Source organism: Schistocerca nitens, chromosome 3 (genome assembly GCF_023898315.1).
Source record: "Schistocerca nitens isolate TAMUIC-IGC-003100 chromosome 3, iqSchNite1.1, whole genome shotgun sequence".
Lineage (NCBI taxonomy): Eukaryota > Metazoa > Arthropoda > Insecta > Orthoptera > Acrididae > Schistocerca > Schistocerca nitens.
Genome location: NC_064616.1, coordinates 618,062,704 through 618,082,947, shown reverse-complemented (window position 1 = coordinate 618,082,947; position 20,244 = coordinate 618,062,704). Strand labels below are relative to the sequence as shown.

At 42.1% G+C, this 20,244-nt stretch overlaps 1 protein-coding gene across 1 annotated transcript in view; it reads right to left on the bottom strand.

The window, feature by feature from the left end:
- LOC126249683 (uncharacterized) overlaps window positions 1-20,244 on the bottom strand; it is a 176,276-nt gene that overhangs the window by 71,363 nt on the left and 84,669 nt on the right. The window contains exon 8 of the mRNA XM_049951361.1: window positions 5,340-5,622. Coding sequence (XP_049807318.1) covers window positions 5,340-5,622 — 283 coding nt within the window. The remainder of the gene's footprint in view (window positions 1-5,339; window positions 5,623-20,244) is intronic.

Sequence of the window (20,244 nt, the reverse complement as noted above, 5' to 3'; positions counted from 1 at the left end):
AGCAGAATGTTTCTCACAGCATAATACTGCTCCCAACAGCCTGTGTCCCAGGCATGCTGCATGTTTTGAGCTGCTGTTCACCTCGATGGCAGTGTTTGTGGAACTGACCATTGACCTAGTGTAGCAAAAATGTGATTCATCCCAAGAGCTGACACGTTTCCACTGATTGACGGTTGAATCGCAAACGGACTATGTGGTTGCGTCAACATGTGAACATGTAGGGGTGGCCTGCTGTGGGGCTCCGTGTTCAACAATGTGCGATGAACAGTGTGCTCTGAAACACTTGTGCGTGCACCAATATTGTGCTCTTTTGGCAGAGATGCCACAGATCGCCATCAATATTACTTTACAGAACAGACAAGCCTCCAAACCCCACATTCTGTAAAGAGTCATGGACATTCAACCATTCAACCCCTAGTGGTAGTATCACTGTCCTACCCCTTTCCACAGATGCTCATAACAGTAGCATGTGGACATTCGACCAGCTTCGCCATTTTCGAGATACTCATTCACAGGCTCTGTGCAATAATAACCAGCCCTTTTCCAAAGTCACTTACCTCAATGGATTTTCCCATTTGCAACCCATATATTCACTAGGATGATCCCCAGTCCGAGCCTGCTCTGCTTACAGACTTTCATTACCACATCATACAGCCACAATGCCACCAGGCCGCATCCACCGTTGTGGTGGGCAGTGGTCATAATGTTTTGGCTCATCAGTGTTTGTAGAGCATCAGAGAGCAAGTACATACAAACACAAACAGGAATGTAATTATTCCTTTGACTCCACTGGGTCTCCAGACCACATACGTATTTGAACTGTTACAGCATCTAAGAGGTATCATATTGATTAACTTAAATTATGCATTTACTTTCATTCTTTGGAAGATGTGTTCAGTCTATGGCCATTTATTTTAACTTTATCATTTATGCAATTTTCAAGAACACTGAAGTTCCCTCAAAAAAGAACTTGAGTTCATTCACATGCCTAAAAATTGTGTAGGCGCTGAAATTAGAACAACACGGAATGAAATACACAGTCGCAATTGAAACATAGCTTTTTTTTAATAGATTTACAAATGCTATGGACTAATTCCTCAAATATTTAATTTTATTCTGGTGCCAATATTAATTTTAAATTCAAATGGGAGGGGAGGGTGCAGTATTCAACAATGACAATGGAATATGAAAAAATATTTGTGAAAGTGAATTTTTTAGCAGGAAGTTGAAATTTGTATAAAATATTATGTATTATTTATAATCGTTATAAATACAAACACTATTTGTGTACTTCGCAAAACAAAATTTGTTTAATACAAAATTACACTACATACTTTGAAACTTCCGATTTTTCCAGATTTCATGATCCACTTAACGACTATAACGTGGATAATGCAGTAAGTCAGTGGACACATTTACACAGCTAACACATCCATGACCATAAAAACAGCATGCTTATCATTACAGTTAGTATCAAATACACACATCAAAAAAGTTTTGCATCACCTCGGTTCAGAGAGTTCTGGAACCTGTACAGAAAATTGGTATAGAGAGCAACAGAAACATCATTTCCGCTCTTTTTTTATTGCTCATGAAAACGACACACTGCATGTTGTATCACCATGCAGCGAGACCTTCAGAGGTGATGGTCCAGATTGCTGTACACACCGGTACCTCTAATACCCAGTAGCACATCCTCTTGGGTTGATGCGTGTCTGTATTTATTGTAGCATATTATCCACAAGGCACTGTTGGTCCAGACTGTCTCACTCCCCAACAGCAATTTGGCGTAGATATCTCAGAGTGGTTGGTGGGTCACATCATCCATAAACAGCCCTTTTCAATCTATCCCAGGCAAGTTCGATAGGGTTCATGTCTGGAGAACATGCTGGTCATTGTAGTTGAACAATGTCATTATCCTGAAGGAAGTCATTCTCAAGATGTGCACTATGGGGGTGCGAAGATGCCAAGATGCTGCCGATATGGTTACACTATTGGTCGTAGGATGGCATTCACATATCGTACAGCTGTCACGGCGGCTTCCATGACCACCAGTGGCGTACGTCAGCCCCACATAATGCCACCCCAAAACAGCAGGGAACCTCCACCTTGCTGCCCTTGCTCGACAGTGTGTCTAAGGCATTTAGCCTGACCAGGTTGCCTCCAAACACGTCTTCGATGATTGTCTGGTGGAAGGCATATGAGACACTCATCAGTCAAGATTATATGATGCCAATCTTGAGTAGTCCATTCAGCATATTGTCGAGCCCATCTGTACCGCGCTGCATGGTGTTGTAGTTGCGAAGATGGACCTCGCCTTGGACATCAGGAGTGAAGTTGCGCATCATGCAGCCTATTGCGCACAGTTTGAATCTTAACGTGATGTCCCATGGCTGCACGAAAATCATTATTCAACATGGTGGCATAGCTGTCGGGGTTCCTCCGAGCCCCAATCCATAGGTAGTGGTTAACTGCTGCAATAGTAGCCCTTGGGCAGCCTGAGCGTGGCATGTCATTGACAGTTCCTGTCTCTCTGTACCTCCTCCATGTCAGAACATCGCTTTGGTTCACTCTGAGATGCCTGGACACTTCCCTTGTTGAGAGCCCTTCCTGGCACAAAGTAACAATGCGGACGCGATTGAACCACAGTATGGACCATCTAGGCATAGTTGAACTACAGACAACACAAGTCGTGTACCTCCTTCCGGGTGGAATCACGAACTGATCAGCTGACAGACTCCCTCTGTCTAATACAGGGCTTCACAACATACGTGCTAGCGGAGCAAGCTGTGAGCAGCAAGGCGCTAGCACGGAGCAGCGGGAGCACGCTACCCCCACTACTGGACCAGAGCAGGGAGTGGGGAGAGTCACGTGGGGGCACACAACAGCTGCCGCCAGTCAATGTAAACCCGCGGCCACCTGCAGGGATATCACTCACGAATTATTACTGCGACAAATGAAACAAATAAAGGAGAATGTACACGTGCCACACAATTTTATTAGCTTACTGTATGCCTCTACATTCGTATTAATTTGTGAACTGTTACACAATGAAAGGTGTCACTGAAGTGTGGGATTCTCAGTTATCTTGTACTTTTTGCCCTTTACAATTGCGTCTATGTTCGGAGTAATTGTTCTTGTGCATTGTAGGCGCAGCGTGCAGTTTAAATTTCGGTCAGACAATGGGTTTCTTAGGCGCGTCTTGTTACATTTCATTGCAGAGAACAGTTGTTCACAAACATGCGTGGAACCAGACATTGATATTATTGTAGCCGCCAGTTTGTGCAAACGAGGAAATTTATCCTGAGGGAAGTGTCTGTACAATTCCAAAATGTTTTTTTTTTTGTTCTGAAATTTGTCTCTGTATTCTCTGTCACACTGCAGGTCAATAATTTCTTGTTGCAGCTCAGGATGAATCTCTTCAATATTCGCTGAATATGGAGAGAACATATCAGAATCAATGTCTAGTGCTGTCAGATCTTGAAAGCGTTGATCTAATTCTTCCTTAAGGGCAACTAAACTATGTGAATAACGTTCACAGTCTTTGTGAACATCTTGCATGGATGATAATTTAGGAAAATGAGCTAGATTTCCTGTTTCCAGCTGACTCACCCAAAGTGTCAATTTCATTTTAAAAGCTCGTATTCGATCTATGAAATGAGTAATCAGCAGATCTTTACCTTGTAGTGAAATGTTCAAAGCATTCAGATGGCTAGTTAAATCTGTTAAGAACGCGAGATCACATTTCCATGAAGGCCCTTGCAATTCAGGAACACACATGTTATTTATTTCCATGAAAATATTTATCTCATCTAATAGGCAAAAAAATCTTCTTAATAATTCGCCACGACTAAGCCAGCGGACCTCGCTGTAATAAGGCAGGCTACCATACTGGCTTTCTAAATCCTCAAGGAAGCTTTTAAATAGCCTGTGTTGTAGCCCATGCTTCCTTATATAATTGGTTGTACGAACAACAACACTCATCTCAGTTTTTAGAGTGATACTCTTTGCACATAAGTTTTCCTGGTGGATCACACAGTGAACGCCCCTTATTTCATTCGGCACAGACAGTTTTTGCATTTTCTCCTTCAACAGCGCAACGAAACCTGATTTTTTCCGTCATCGCTGGTGAACCGTCTGTAGACACTGAAACTAAAGAATTCCATGACAATCCTATATTTTCAACACTTTCTTCAACACTACTTAAAATATCACCTCCGGTTGTAATGTTCTTCATAGCTACTACATCGAGGAGCTCGTCCCTCACCTGAAGATCTCTATTAACACCTCTAATAAATGTGGCAAGCTGCGCTGTTCCAGTGATATCAACACTTTCGTCCAGAGCTAGAGAATACGCCATAAAATCTTTACAGATATTTGCAAGCTGGCTCTGGACGTCGTCTGCCATGTCCTGTATGCGACGCATAATGGTCATGTTAGATAATGGCACAATCCGAAACTGCTCAACTTGAGATGGACAAATGTTCCGCTGCAACTACCAAACATTCTTTTATTAAATTGTCATCAGTGAATGGGCGCAGGGATTTTGCTAAAGGCAAAGCAATTTTGTAACTCACTCTGAGAGCTGCCTCAGTTGATTTTTCTTCGTCATCCAGATCTTCTTCGGATAGCTTCCTTTTCAGTTTAATAACTTCCTGTGCACGAACTGGTCCATCACATTTTCCACTTCCGTAGTCTTTCACGTGGTACGACATATAATGTCGCTGCAAATTAAATTTCCTAAAAGAATTCAGCGTTTTGTGACATACTAAACATTTTGCAACACGATCTTTTTCTGTAAAAAAATACTATTCCTCACAATGGGGGTTGAACTGCGAAAGCATGGTTGGGGTTAAACAACGGCGACTTGACATGATTCTTAACCAGCGAAGTGACTGTTTGAGCTGATCGTAGTACTTTAAACGTTACACAGTCGGCGCGAATTCAATAGGCACGCTGCGGCCCTATTCAAACGTGCGCGCACATTTCCCCTCCCTTCCTACTCGGCGACCTTGCACCTGCTCGCGAGCACGTGCCTGAGCAGACGCAAGTACTCGCGCTCAAAACCGGCCAGTTGTTAAGCCCTGGTCTAATATGTGCTGCTCATGCATGGCTGTTTACATCTTTGGGCGGGTTTAGTGACATACCTGACCAGTCAAAGTGACACTGTCTGTGATGTAATATCCACAGTCAAAGTCCATCTTCATGAGTTCTGGGAACAGGGGGATGCAAAACTATGTTCGATGTGTGTAGATGTGCTTGTTCTACTACTACTACAAAATTGCACCAACAAAGTATTATGCAACACTACAAATTACAGATAACTACCGCCACCTTACCTCCCTTTTTAGTAGTTCTTGTCATGCTGACAACGGGTACAATAGCTTTTAAAGGTCCTTTCTTCTGTTCTTGCTGTAATGGAGCCCTTACAGGCCTCAGTTTCTGGGTTACAGTAACAGCAGAGTTGCCTAACACAGGAACTACTGGCAAGAGGGGTGAAATTTTTGCTTCACTACACAGAGCAGATGTTCTGAGTAAATCTTTTCGCAGGACAGGTGTTGAGTGTGTAATAGGATTCAGTCCAGCTGATGAATCAAGGGAGGCATTACTGTCGCTGAAAACCTGGAGAAAATATCGGCAACAAAACAAACATATTACTTTCAGAATTCCATGAAAACTGCATACAAGCAGTAAATTATTTCTTATTTTACTGAATTAAATACCCAAATTACGTCTTTAACAAAATGAAAAAACTTCAACAATTGTTGAAGCAAAAACATTTTATTTCTTTCAACCGGTTTCAGAATGATAGAAAACTATCTTCCAGAATACCCCTATAACAAAGTAAACAATATGTCAATGTGTTCTGCTTCCTCTATGATTTCTGGGTGTTTCGTGTTTCTGTTGATAAGAGGTTTTCTACTGGATTTTTTTCATTTTGGTGACTTCGTAGGTTCCCTGTTTTATAGGGTGGGACACTAAGCTTTTATTCAACAGATGACATAGGGCAGAACATAACCTTAGTTCATCTACACTTTAGGTGAGTAATGTCCACTTATTTTCCTGTTACATTTTAATTTTTGAATTAGAGCTTCTTGTAACATATTGTTTCCATAGGTCCACTGCATCCAGAAGATGGAATTTTATCATTTTGAAACCCACTGTAAACAATAAAATATTATCAGTTCAACAACTGTTGCATTCTATTCATTTTGTGAAAAAGGACATATACAGTTGCGGTTGTTCTACAAAAAGAACTCTCCGCATTTTAAGGAAAATTAACCACAATCTCAAAAACCTAAGAAACTGAAATTCATTCAGTTATTCATGTAATTTTTTTTTTAATGGCAGTAACCCACAAATAAACATTTTTGTAAATGTAACGTTGTGATGAAAACAATGAACCAAAACACCATATACTCACTATTTTCTCAGATTTGTAAGTCAGATGCTGCAATTACACAAGTCAATATGAGTGAAATGTTATTTGAGATAGACAACAGGGAAGACAATCTTTTCTGTTCAAGGTTAATGTAAAGTGAAGGACCATAAAAGCTGAAAGAAGGCGGCACATTAATGAATTTAATGGTCAGCAGTTGGCAAATATTTTTGTTTGTCACTATAAATGTTCCCCAACTCGTTTTCTAGTTGTTCTTTGTTGAAAAATGGGTAAGTTGTGACAAGGCCCTTCAGTTTCACAGTTGGGAAAATTGATTTAAAATTTCCAAACTGCTTCTCATCAAGCAACTCTATAAACTGAATATTCTAGAGACCTCCAAAATATATTTCAATTTGCACTATCATGTCATCTACGACCTCATAATGTCTTAAAGAGACTGGAAGGCACACTCAACAACACTTATTTAACAGTGAAATTTCTCGTTACAGCTTTCAATACACGAGGTCACAGTTCTTTCCGATTTCATATCCTTTAACAAACTGATAGTCTTCTTGATTTCAGTGTTCTATGTATTAGTATCACATGCAATTTTGTGTTGAAGAGCATACAGAAAGAAAAATATTTCTTTTTAAAGACAAAGTAGGAAAAGGACTTGAGTTTTATTAAGAATGCTAAGCAAGTCAGAAGCACCGCTGAATGACCCTGCATCCCAGTCTTTGTCACCTGTGGTTACTACACCAAATTTAATTCAAAAGGAGTCATAACTTAAAGGTCACGCACTAGTTAATTACAATTAATAGATCTAAACTGTATTAACACAAATGTACACTGTGTTCAATACATTGTTTTATTCTAACTCTCATTGTATGCTTTCTTTGAATTTTTGGGTAAGCTAAACCTCAAACACCTCTGAAGAGCTTCACCACTGGTTATTTGTATCTCTACATTGAGAAATCATGAATGGGAAGTTCTAGCAGAGAATAACCAACTATTTAGGGATAAAGGAGACAACTTGCCGAAATGCAGAAGCGCTGTGTCGTACATAGCTTTGCTTTGCTTTCAGAATGAAACTCCTTTCTCATGCTTGCAGCAGAAACAAGTTGAAATTTGTATAAAATATTACACACGCGCGAGCGTGCGCCTCCCTACATTGAGCTCAGTTGACTGCCAACTCTTTTCTCACCTATGGCCTAGATTGTGAAGGCTTTGTGGTTGCCTACCCCTGGTCTACGGTGAGTGTACTGGGGTGAGGTGGGGGTGCAGGGTGGGGTGAGGTGAGGGATGGAGAGAGGCGAAAGGCAAGGAGGAAGTGGGGCAAAAGCCCCTAGCAGCAGGTGAGAGAGAGGGGCCAACTGTGGGCTAGCTAGGAGTAGGGGTGGCAGACAACTGGGCATGTGATTTCAAAGAATAGGGCATGAGATGACAGCACAACTACCTGATAAGTATTGGGCATGAGTACTTGGACAGGGGGTGGGGGACAGAAAATTACCTTAGATTTAGGCCAGGAAGATTACGGAAGTGAAGACTGCTGTAAGGATAGCTCCCATCAACACAGCTCAGAAAAGCTGGAGGTGGGAAGGATCCAGATGGCACATGTTGTGAAGCAGCCATTGAAATCTTGCATGTTGTACTCTGCTGCATGTTGTGCAACTGGGTGGTCCACCTTGTTTTTGGCAACAGTTTGGTGGTGGCCATTCATTCTGTTTGATAGCTGGTTGGCTTCATACCAATGTGAAACACTGTGCACTGGCTGCCGCATAGTTGGTATATAACACGGCTGCATTCACAGATGGCCCAACCTCTGATGGGGTAGGATAAGCCTGGGATGGGACTGGAGTACAGAGTGCTGGGTGGATAGGGCACATCTTGCATCTGTGCTTTCCACAAGGGTATGACCCATGTGGCAGGGGATTGGGGGTGGGAATGGAATTAGGATGGACTAGGATGTTGTGGAGGTTGGGTGGGCAGCGGAACACCACTTTGGGAGGGGATGGTAGTATGTTGGGTAGGATGTCCTTCATTTCAGGGCATGATGATAGATAATTAAAGCACCAACAAAGGGCAAGGTTCAGTCATTCAACTCCCTGATGGTATTGGGTGACAAGGGTGACACTTCTTTGTGGTTGGTTCTTGTGATGGATGTGAGGATCAGGTGTTTGTGAGGACATGGCATGGGAGATATGTTTCTGTATTAGGTCTGGGGGCGGGGGTGTATTGCCTGCCTGCGAAGGCCTTTTTGAGGCTTTCAGCATACTGGGTGAGGGAGTTCTCATCAATGCAGATGCGTCTGCCGCAGGTAGGCGGGCTGTATGGCAGGAATATTTTGGTGCAGAAGCGAAAGCAGCTGTCAAAGTGCAGGGACTGTTGATGACTGGTGGGTTTGATGTGGACTGAGGTGTGGATGGAGCCATCTGAGAGGAGGAGATCAACATCTAGGAAGGTGGCACAATGGATGGAGGAGGGCCAGGTGAAGTGGATGACAGAGAAGGTGTTGAGATTGTGGATGAATAAGGATAAAGGTGTCCTGGTCTTGGGTCCAGAGTATAAAGATGTCATCAATAAACCTGAACTAGATCAGGGGTTTGGGGTTCTGGGAAGGTAGGAATGTTCCCTCTACTGGTGGACCATGAAGAGACTGGCATAGCAGGGTGCCATGTTGGTGCCCATGGGTGTGCCACGAATCTGTTTGTATATCTTCCCTTAAAAGGTGAAGCAGTTACGACTTAGGATGTAGTTGGTTAGATGTACGATGAATGAAGTGGTTGGTTTGGAATCTGCAGGGCACTGGGGAAGGTAGTGTTCAATTGTCACAAGGCCATGGGCATGAGGGATATTGCTGTATAAGGAGGTTGCATCTACAGTGTCAGTCAGTCAGTGAGAGAGCACGTCTTGTTCCTGCTGCTAATATGCCGAGTACACCATTCGTTTGTTATATATTTTTACGAGCTTCAAACAGGAGCAACTTCAGTAATGGATAGGAACTGTGATTGCTGTGTACACATGTGAGTTGAGTTGGTGACCCCAGCTCCAGGCTGTATTGGCTTCCGTCACACAGCTTGAGGCTGCTGCCGAGGGGCATCACTATGGTGAGGTTGGATGCAGGCCTGTGAGGGACGTCGAGCACGCCCCGTGTGCCCCCGATCGGTCCAGTGCTATGGCTGCCCTGGGTACTGCCTGCACTGAGGTTGACCCCTCACCCATGGTTGAGTGGGAGATCACTCCAAAGTCTGGCAGGCAGCGAAAGACATTCCAAGGGGCCGATCGTAGGGCCTCCCCAGTTAGTTTGACGAACAGGTTTCGGGCATTATCTGTGGCTGACGAAATCTTTAAGCTGGATGCAGCCGTCCACCCCATTCCAGAGGAAGCTTCTCGGCCCGCAAGGTCTGGGCATTCATAGAGGGTGGGTTTGCTGGTAATTGGGAGCTCCAACATTAGGCGCGTAATGGGGCCTCTTATGGACATGGCCAAGGAGGGGAAGAAAGCCAGTGTGCACTCCATGTGCATACCGGGGGGATGGGGGACAGGGGGAGTCATTCTGGATGTGAAAAGGGCATTTCCAGATGCCATGAAGAGTACAGGGTGCAGCCAACTTCAGGTGGTGCCCCAAGCCAGTACCAATGACGCGTGTCACTTCGGATCGGTAGAGATTCTCTCTGGTTTTGGGCGGCTAGCGGAAATGGTAAGGACTGCCAGTTTTGCTTGCGAGATAAAGGCAGAGCTCACCATCTGCAACATCGTCAACAGAACCGACTGTGGTCCTTTGAAGCAGAGCCAACTGGAGGGTCTGAATCAGAGGCTCAGGCAGTTCTGTGACCATGTAGGCTGCAGATTCTTTGACTTGCGCCATCGGGTGGTGGGTTTCCAGGTTGTACTTAGGTCAGGAGTCCACTACACACAGGAAGTGGCTACATGGGTAGCAGGGGCTGTGTGCAAGGGACTGGGTGGTTTTTTTTGGTCAGAGGGTGTCAAGAAACCACAGAAAGGGTGTTTGTCTAAAAGGGGTTAGGTAAAATACAGTAAGGTAGTTGTAGAAACTATTAGTATTGTAGTTGGAAATTGTCGTAGCTGTGTTGGGAAAGAACCAGAGCACCAAGCCATAATAGAAAGCACTGAAGTTCAAATAGTTACAGGTACAGAAAGCTGGCTAAAGCCAGAAATAAGTTCAGCCGAAATTTTTTCAAATGATCTAACAGCGTTCAGAGAGGATTGATTAAATACAGTTGGTGGTGGAGTATTTATTGCTGTCAAAAGTAGTTTACCTTGTAGTGAAATTGAAGTAGACAGTTCCTGCAAAATAGTATGGGCAGAGGTTACACTTGACTAAACTATTAACTGGATCGTTTTACCAACACCCCCCCCCCCCCAACTCAGAAGATATAGTTGCTGAACACTTCAAAGAAAACTTGAGTCTTATTTCAAATAGGTACCCCACTCATACAGGAGGAGGAGGAGATTAGTGTTTAACGTCCCGTCGACAACGAGGTCATTACAGACTGAGCTCAAGCTCGGGTGAGGGAAGGATGGGGAAGGAAATCGGCCGTGCCCTTTCAAAGGAACCATCCCGGCATTTGCCTGAAGCGATTTAGGGAAATCACGGAAAACCTAAATCAGGATGGCCGGAGACGGGATTGAACCGTCGTCCTCCCGAATGCGAGTCCAGTGTGCTAACCACTGCGCCACCTCGCTCAGTCCCACTCATACGATTATAGTCTATAGTGACTTCAATCTACCCTCGATATGGTGGAAAAATTACACATTTAAAGCCGGCGGCAGACATAAAATGTCATCCGAAATTGTACTGAATGCTTTTTCAGAAAATTATCTTGAACAATTAGTTCATGAGCTCACTCTGAGCGCAAATGGTTGCAAAAGCATACTTGACCTCTTAGCATCAAATAATCCTGGACAAATAAGGAGTACTGTGACAAATACAGGGACCAGCGACCACAAAGCAGTTGCTGCTACGCCGAACGCCGAACACAACAACACCTACAACCACCAAAAAGAAACGCAAAGTACATATATTTAAAAAAGCTGATTAAAATGCTTTTAATGCCTTTTTATGAGACGGTTTTCACTCCTTCCGAACTGATCATGTAAGCATATAAAAGATGTGGAATGATTTCAAAGAGATAATATTGATGACCATTGAGAGATAAATACCACATAAATTAATAAGTGGTGCTACTAATCCGCCATGTTACACAAAACGGGTCAGATAGCTGTTGCAGACACAATGAAAAAAGCATGCCAAATTTAAAAGAACGCAAAATCCCCAAGATTGGCAAAGTTTTGCAGAAGTTCGAAATACAGTGCGTGCTTCAATGTGAGATGCTCTTAATAACTTCTGCAATGAAACACTGTCTCAGAATCTGGCAGAAAACCCAGAGATTCTGGTCATACATAAAGCACACCAGTGGCGAGACGCAACCAATACTTTCACTGCCGATAACAATGGTGAAGTCACTGATGACAGTACCATTAAAACAGTGTTATTAAACACGGTTTTCCAAAACTCCTTCCCCAGACAAGCTGAAGTAAATATTCCTGAATTCCAATCAAGAACAACTGCCGAGATGAGAAACATAGAAGTAGATATCCTCCGTGTAACAAAGCACCTTAAATCACTTAATAAAGCCAAGGCCTCTGGTACAGATTGTATACCAGTCAGGTTCCTATGCTGGTACGATAGTTCATATTTAGGAACTATATACAACTGCTCACTCATAGAAAGATCCATACCTAAAGACTGGAGAATTGCTCAAGTCACATCAATACCCAAAAATGGAAATAGGACTAATCTGCTGAATTATAGGCCCATATCACTAACGTCGATTTACACTAGGGTTTTGGAACATATACTGTATTCGAACATTACGAATTACCTCAAAGAACTGAATTTATATTGACACAGTCAGCATGAATTCAGACAATATCGTTCTTGTTAAACACAACTAGCTATTTATACTCATGAAGTAATGAGTGCTACCGACAGGAATGTCAAATTGATTTCATATTTTTAGATTTCCAGAACGTTTTCGACACTTTTCCTCACAAAAATATTCCAACCGAACTGCATGCCTATGGAATATCACCTCAGTTATGCGACTGGATTCATGATTTCCTGTCAGAAAGGTCACACAAGCTGTGACATCGTCGCGAAAAAACAGTGACCCTTATATGTAATAAGTTTCCTTTAATTTACGTCTTTTTGTTAACAAAAGACGTAAATTAAAGGAAACTTATTAGGAAGGTCACAGTTCATAGTAAAATAAACAGAAAGTCATGAAGTAAAACAGAAGTAATATCTGTCATTCCCAAGGAAGTGTTATAGGCCCTCTATTGTTCCTGATTTATATTAATGACATAGGAGACAATCTGAGTAGCTGTCTTAGATTGGTTGCAGATGATGCTGTCATTTATCCTCTTGTAAAGTCATCAGATAACCGAAATGAATTGCAAAATGATTTAGATAAGATATCTGTGTGATGCGAAAAATGACAATTGACCCTGAATAAAGAAAAGTGTGAAGTTATTCACATGACACATGAGTACTAAAAGAAATCCACTAAATTTCGATTACGCGATAAGTCACACAAATCTGAAGGCTGTAAATTCAACTAAATACTTAGGGATTACAATAACAAATAACCTAAATTCGAACAATCACATAGGTAACACATAGATAATGTTGTGGGTAAAGGAAACTAAAGACTGTGATTCATTGGCAGAACACTTAGAAGGTGCAACAGGTTTACTAAAGAGACTGCTTACACCACGCTTCTCCGCTCTATTCTGGAGTATTGCTGTGTGGTGTGGGATCCGCATCAGGTGGCACTGACTGATGACACTGAAAATGTTCAAGGAAGGGCAGCTTGTTTTGTATTATCGCGAAACAGGGGAGATAGTGCCACAGACATGATACGTGAATTGGAGTGCTAATCACTAAAACAAAGGCGTTTTCTGTTGTGATGGGATCTTCTCATGAAATTTCAATTACCAGTTTTCTCCTCCGATGGCGAAAACATTCTGTTGACTCCCACCTACATAGGGAGAAATGATCATCACGATGAAATAAGAGAAATCAGGGCTCGCACAGAAAAAATTAAGTGTTCGTTTTTCCCCCACAATGTTTGAGAGTGCAACGGTAGAGAGACAGCTTGAAGGTGGTTCACTGAACCTTCTGTCAGGCACTTTATTGTGAATAGCAGGGTCATCACATAGATGTAGATGTGTACAGTGAATAGTAAGGACCCGTAAGGTAAGGGTGTGGGGATGGTGGACAGCCGGTGCAGGAAGTGGTTGGTATCTTCAAGGAGGCTAAGTTTTGGACAACTGGTTGCAGATATTGGTCAACAAGGGCCAAGATTCTTTCAGTGGGAGCACTGTAACCAGCCACAATGGGGCACCAAGGATTGTTAGCTTTGTGGATATAGGGGAGCATGTAGAAAGTGAGTGTGCGGGCTGTTGTTGGAGTGAGTAAGGATATGGATTCTGGAGAGAGGTGCTGAGAAGGGTCTCAGGATTTCGGCATGTATTGGAGGTTATATTGGACTTCTGGGATGGGGTCATTTTGGCAGAGTTTGTAGGTGGAGGTGTCGACAACTGGCAGTGGCCCTTTGCCGAGCAGTCACTCTGGTTCATCACAACAGTGGTGGAACCTTTATCTGCTGGGAGGATGATCAGGTCAAGATCCATTTTTAGATTGTGTAGGGCAGTCCTTTCTTCTGTTGAAAGGTGGTAGTTCTTAGGGAGTGATCTGGGGAAGGATGGTGAGGCCAGGTTGGAATTTAGAAATTTCTTGAAGGTGACCAGGGGATGGTTAGGTGGGAGTGTGGGAGGCCCATGGTAGGACGGGGGTACAAATTGGGACATGCAGGTATCGATGTTTGGATTGGACTAGCTTTGGTTGGAGGGGCTGGTGGCAAACAAGTGTTTCCACTATAGAGAGCATGTGAAGGAGAGTAGGTCTTTCACAAGTCCATCATGGATAAACCTGGGAGTAGGGATGAATCTGAAGCCTTTGGATAGGACTGAAATTTCTCAGAGGTTGAGGATTTTGTTGGAGAGGTTAACAACAGTGTTTTGGGACTATTTCGGTTCTAGATTCCATAGAGTGCTGGTAGGAGGTTTTCGAGGATATGGTAGGTTGAAAAGGTCAGCTAGGCAAGGTCTGGGTGCTTTGAGAGATTGACAAGGACGAACACTGGGACTAGGATTGGGGTTGGATAGTGGTGCTCCAAGGTGGCAGTAGCATTTCAGCAGGCTGAATACCTTGTGGAGGTGGTGTTTGGAATGTTCTTCTAGGTGTTGGACTATCAGAATTTCAATTTGGGTAATGATGTGTAGGTAGCGAGGACTGCACTAGCAGTATTTTGTGGAGGGATTGGAGATGGTTTAGGGATGCATGTGCCATACAGTTATGTTTTTGTAGAGCAGAGTTTGTTAGGGAGAGTGACTGGTGGAAACTGAAAAGGTGAAGGTCGGGTATTTATGGTTAGACAACTGGGGAGGGGGAGGGAGGGGGGGAGATTCTATGGCTTAGGCAGAATTTAAGGAACAGGATATGCCACAGGCTTTTGGTTAGGGATATGGAAACTTTTTTGAACTGATGCAGATAAATGGACGGGGGTCCATTGCGTTTGGTGGGGGAAGGTGGTGTGGGGGGGGGGGGGGAGATGACACTAGGGAAGGAAGTTGGCATCGCAAGTGGCGAGTAAAGGTTGCTGGTGATTGATTGGAGGGAGAATTGAATAATGTACGCTTCACTTGGTCCTCTTCCACTCATCGTGCCACCTTCCTAGATGTCGATCTCCTCCTCTCAGATGGCTCCATCCACACCTCAGTCCACATCAAACCCACCAGCCACCAACAGTACCTGCACTTTGACAGCTGCCACTTCTTCTGTGCCAAAATATTCCTACCACACAGCCTGCCCACCTGTGGCAGATGCACCCGCAAAGATGAGAACTCACTCGCCCAGTACGCTGAAAGGCTAATAAAAAAAATAATAATAATAAAATAAATAAATAAAAAAAGACCTTCACAGACACGTAATACACCCCAAAAAAAAAAAAAAAAAAAAAAAAAAAAAAAAAAAAAAAAAAAACCACAAACACATCTCCCGTGCCATATCCCCACAGACACCTGATCCTCACATCCATCCTAAGAACCAACCACAAAGACGTGCCCCCCTTCTCATCCAATACCACCCAGGATTGGAATGAATGAATCATGTCCTCCTTCAGGGCTTTGATTGTCTATCACTATACCCTGAAAAGAGGGACATCCTACCCAAGATACTTCCATCCCCTCCCAAAGTGGTGTTCCACCACCCACCCAACCTCCACAACATCCAAGTCCATCCCTATGCCTCCCCCAATCACCTATACCGCATTAGGTGCTTAAAATTCCAATTCCTCACAGCCTTAGGTCTCGTCAGCATAATGTGCAAGTTAAAGGGGTGTAAAATATAATTACTGTATGCTGTAAAAGGAAAGCACCAAGAACTTTGCCTGGAGTGATCCAGTGTATCACTGTTTCAACTGTGCATTTGAAAGCTAAAGCCTTGATATCAATTTGCTATGTAAGTTTAGTACACTGCTTTTAATTTATCAGATACATGGATGGCTAGAAGGTTCATTGATACTGTATACCCACAGTTTTTTTTTTTAAAAAAAAAAAGCTTTGCTCAAGTCTCTAAACATTCCAGCTGTGTGCATAGCTTGCTCTGTATTACTGTATACTTCATAGTAGAAACTGGTACCAGCAGCGGCCACACTTAGGTCTTTCATAAATCCATGCCATAATTCAGCATATTGCGTCATTACTTCATGCAAAAGATCTATGTACTTTCCAGATTTTTTGTTCTGTTTGAAAGTTCTTCTCCTTAAATACATGTAGCATTGTTTCTTTATTTAGAAGGTCAAGATCATATATATTTTGCCTTAATTTAATTAACATAGTGGAAGTTACAGTCTAGTATTATTTTGTTTGTTAGTACTCCAGATATTTCTTTGAAAGGGTATCAGTAGTCAAAATGCCTCAACACAGTTCTATAAAATTCATCCCATTTGCTTTATGGCCCTTTATTTGGTAAATGGTATCCCACTACTTCTCTGCTAGCTTAATTTTGAAGGTGCTGATGGTAGTGCTACTCAGAAACAATTTCTTCTCAATTATTTTAGCTACTTTTCCTGTAGCAAGGCTTAATTATTCAAACAACTGACAACAGTGATCCTAGTCATGAAAATGAATACTTCAGCAGTTAACATGGCCTTTTACGTTTCTATCATGATGAAGAAGACTGCTCTGTGATAAACATTTATTTATGATCCAATTAGTTTCATGATGTTAGAGTCACATCTTTAGGGATACATATTTATTTCGTGACTTAGTTCAAGTGATAACCAGATGACCCAACATTTCTGTCAAATGTCATAAAAATGTTCAACCATCAGGCTGCCGGTATTCCAAGTTAAAATATGGCAGAATGCAGGAAACATCGTCCCAATACATTATTATTGTGAGTTCCAGTCTTGGTGGTCACAATGTGCCTCATATGACAAATGTTATGCCTCTGATTTCCTGCATTGGGATGATGATCCCTCCATTCTGCCATATTTTAACTTTGACTACCAACCTCTTGATGGTTGAACATTTTTATAACTGACAGAGAATGCTTTAACTAAGTCACGAAATACGTACATATCCCTGAAGATGTGGCTATAACACTGTGGAACTAGTTGTATCATAAATAAAATCTCTAACATACAGCTGAAGCAGTCTTTTTAATCACAATAGAATTCTACAGCTGTGGATGTCCACAATACAAAATTTTACAATTCTATTGACTATTGCACAATATATTTTATTGGAATGATAATTAAATCTAAACCCTTAGCTGCCGACAGGTGTTGTTGAAATACATCAATGGGGACAGCATAAATGTGTGCCCCAACCGGAACTCGAACCCGGTATCTCCTGCTTACATGGCAGACGCTCTATCCATCTGAGCCACCGAGGGCACAGAGTATAGTGTGACTGCACGGACTTACCCCTTGTACGCTTCCCGTGAGACCCACATTCCCAACTGTCCACAGCCTACATTTGTAGTGTTCCTAACAGATATTTGCCCACTCACTCATTACTCGCACCAGACTAAGCTGATGAGTCCTGTAACAGTTGGGGCAAAGCGCACGCATTCGCACGGAAGAAGGTCAATGGCCGGGTAGCCTTTAACTATATGAAGATGGTATCTGTTGCCGAAAGAACAGATACCATTGATGACCATGCAGCTTCTCTAGAATGAAACTATAATTAAATCAAAACCCTTGGCTGCCGACAGGTGTTGTTGATATACATCAATGGGGACAGCTGAAAATGTGCACCCCCACTGGGACTCGAGCAGAAGAAGTCGGGTTCGAGTCCCGGCCAGGACACACATTTTCAGCTGTCCCCATTGATGCATATCAACAACACCTGTTGGCAGCTAAGAGTTTCAATTTAATTATCATTTCATTCTAGAGAAGCTGCACGGACATTAATGGTATCTGTTCTTTCGGGAACAGATATCATCTTCATAAATAAAATTATTGGAACTTGACTGTTACTCTAGTGGCAGAGCTCACTACACTTATGAGATTATATGTATTTAATATATGTTAGTTTCATGTAGGCTATACTACAGGAGTTTGTACCAATATTTAGGTCTCCAACTATACCAAGATCACCAAGGTCTATTTCCATAATTGCCCTATTAAGTCTATCAAGATAGATACATCAGTATCTGGTGGGCAGTACATTCCAATAACTTTATGTTTAACTAACCCACTTGAGTGTTTATGTGGACCGCAATCCCAGTCATTTCAGTTGTTCCTTCTTAACGTAAGACATTCATAAACAAATATTGCCATCCAATCACCTTTGTGTTGTTGCCTGCAGTAACTATCTGATAATACACAACTATCTAATTTGTGTTACTCAATTTAAACAAGATGTTTTGGCCACGAGCTTCCTCTGCTGTTACTGGACAACTCAGTTCCTGCAAGTTGTAAATGATAAACTGCTACACACCGGTTCACACATTGTAGCAAGTTGTCACTGTTCATTAATTACCCCATTGGTATACTCTGAAGAAAGTCTGATCCCAATGGAACTATTAATGGTTTAAAGCTACGGCTCCAAAATGCTGTGAACTGCCAAGGATAAATAAAGATGGAGTTGTTCTTAACCTTCTTATTGGCAATACTGGAAAAGTCTTATCTGGAGATACTGTTGTGACTTTCTGCAAGTAAATTGGAGAACCTGTAACCTGTTAATCTTACAGTTTATGTCACCAACTCTCCCACTGAACTTTGGCATTCTATCCCTTTTTATGCATCTTTCTTTACAAGCAACTCTCAAATTCAGCAGGGTATGTCTAAAGACATAGGAGACACATTTGTTTAGACATGCTCAACTAACAAAACAGCATTTGGCAATCTTGTAAGTTTATCATTTTAGAGTTCATGCATGTGAAACCTTTCTTTTGTGGTCTTGAGACATTAACATGCCCAATCTTTTTCTCTCTTCATATTATAACTGACTTCATCCAGATATCCCATTTATAAGAACCTGACATTTGGCAACCATTATGAATAAAATTATTTGAAATAATGAATATCTCCCAGGAAAATCTACAACAAAAACATTAATGCTATTTACATTTGCTGGTCAGAAAATATCAATAAAATTGCGCACAAGTTATACAAAAGTGACTGCTCTGAAGCACCCATACAATATGGGGATGCAATTTTCCAGAAAAGATTGTCAGAATTCTTTTTAAGGTACATGCCTGCAGTTATGGTAAACATCAGAATCTTTGCACCACAGTACGCCACATGAGAAGCCAAAACAAAATGGTGCAGCCCATTGATAAAGCGGAAGCAATGGCACATAATGGCACATTTAATCAATGAGCTGTGCCATTTCATCAATGAGCTGTGCCACTTTCCTTTAGCAGCATGCTATAGTTCTGTGTCATAGAGATTTCAATCTTAATCAGGATTGCTGGCACATACCTGTGACCAAAAGAAAAGTGAATTGCATAACTATGTTTTCAAGGTAAGTAAAACTGAACTATCTATCTTAACTCAATCGTCAAAAGACAAAATGCTGGAATTTTTTTCACCATCATTACACAAACCTCAGGTAAACTAAAACCAACTACATTCACATTCTGCACTAGTATGGAATTCAACTTAGAATGCAATTAAATTACTGTTTATCCTTAATCATCTCATTATAAGATCCAATAAAAAAAAGCAATTAAATCTATGTAACAGGGAACTATTAACACAAACGCCCATCAGCAACTCAAATAAAGTCCAGTGCCTTTGATTATGAAATAGTATATGAAAAAAAATCTTTAGCAAGCAGTCCTCTGCAGTGTGTGTTGCTCTACTACAATCAACTGAACTTGGGAAATAGTGTGAGTGTGTAAAGATAAAACGAAATATTTGCTTGATGAAGCCAGTTGGCTGTGGAAGAAGCCCATCCTTCTGTTACTAATGTGATGCAGTGTCATTGACAACGGGACAGACTCCAGTGGTCAGCAGTATCAATGGTTTCTTCGATGTGTACCGTGTGGCTACAGGCATCCAGCCCTGCTTTTGCAGCTGGTGATGTGCTTTGGGGGAGGTCCTTGCCTTCATAGAGCCACTATCCTAGATTTTCTCATGGTAAATAACATGACAGGGGTGGGGTGGGGGTGGGGAGGGGGGAGGGGGGGAGAGAGAGAGAGAGAGAGAGAGAGAGAGAGAGAGAGAGAGAGAGAGAGAGACCTAAAGAACATGCTCATCATT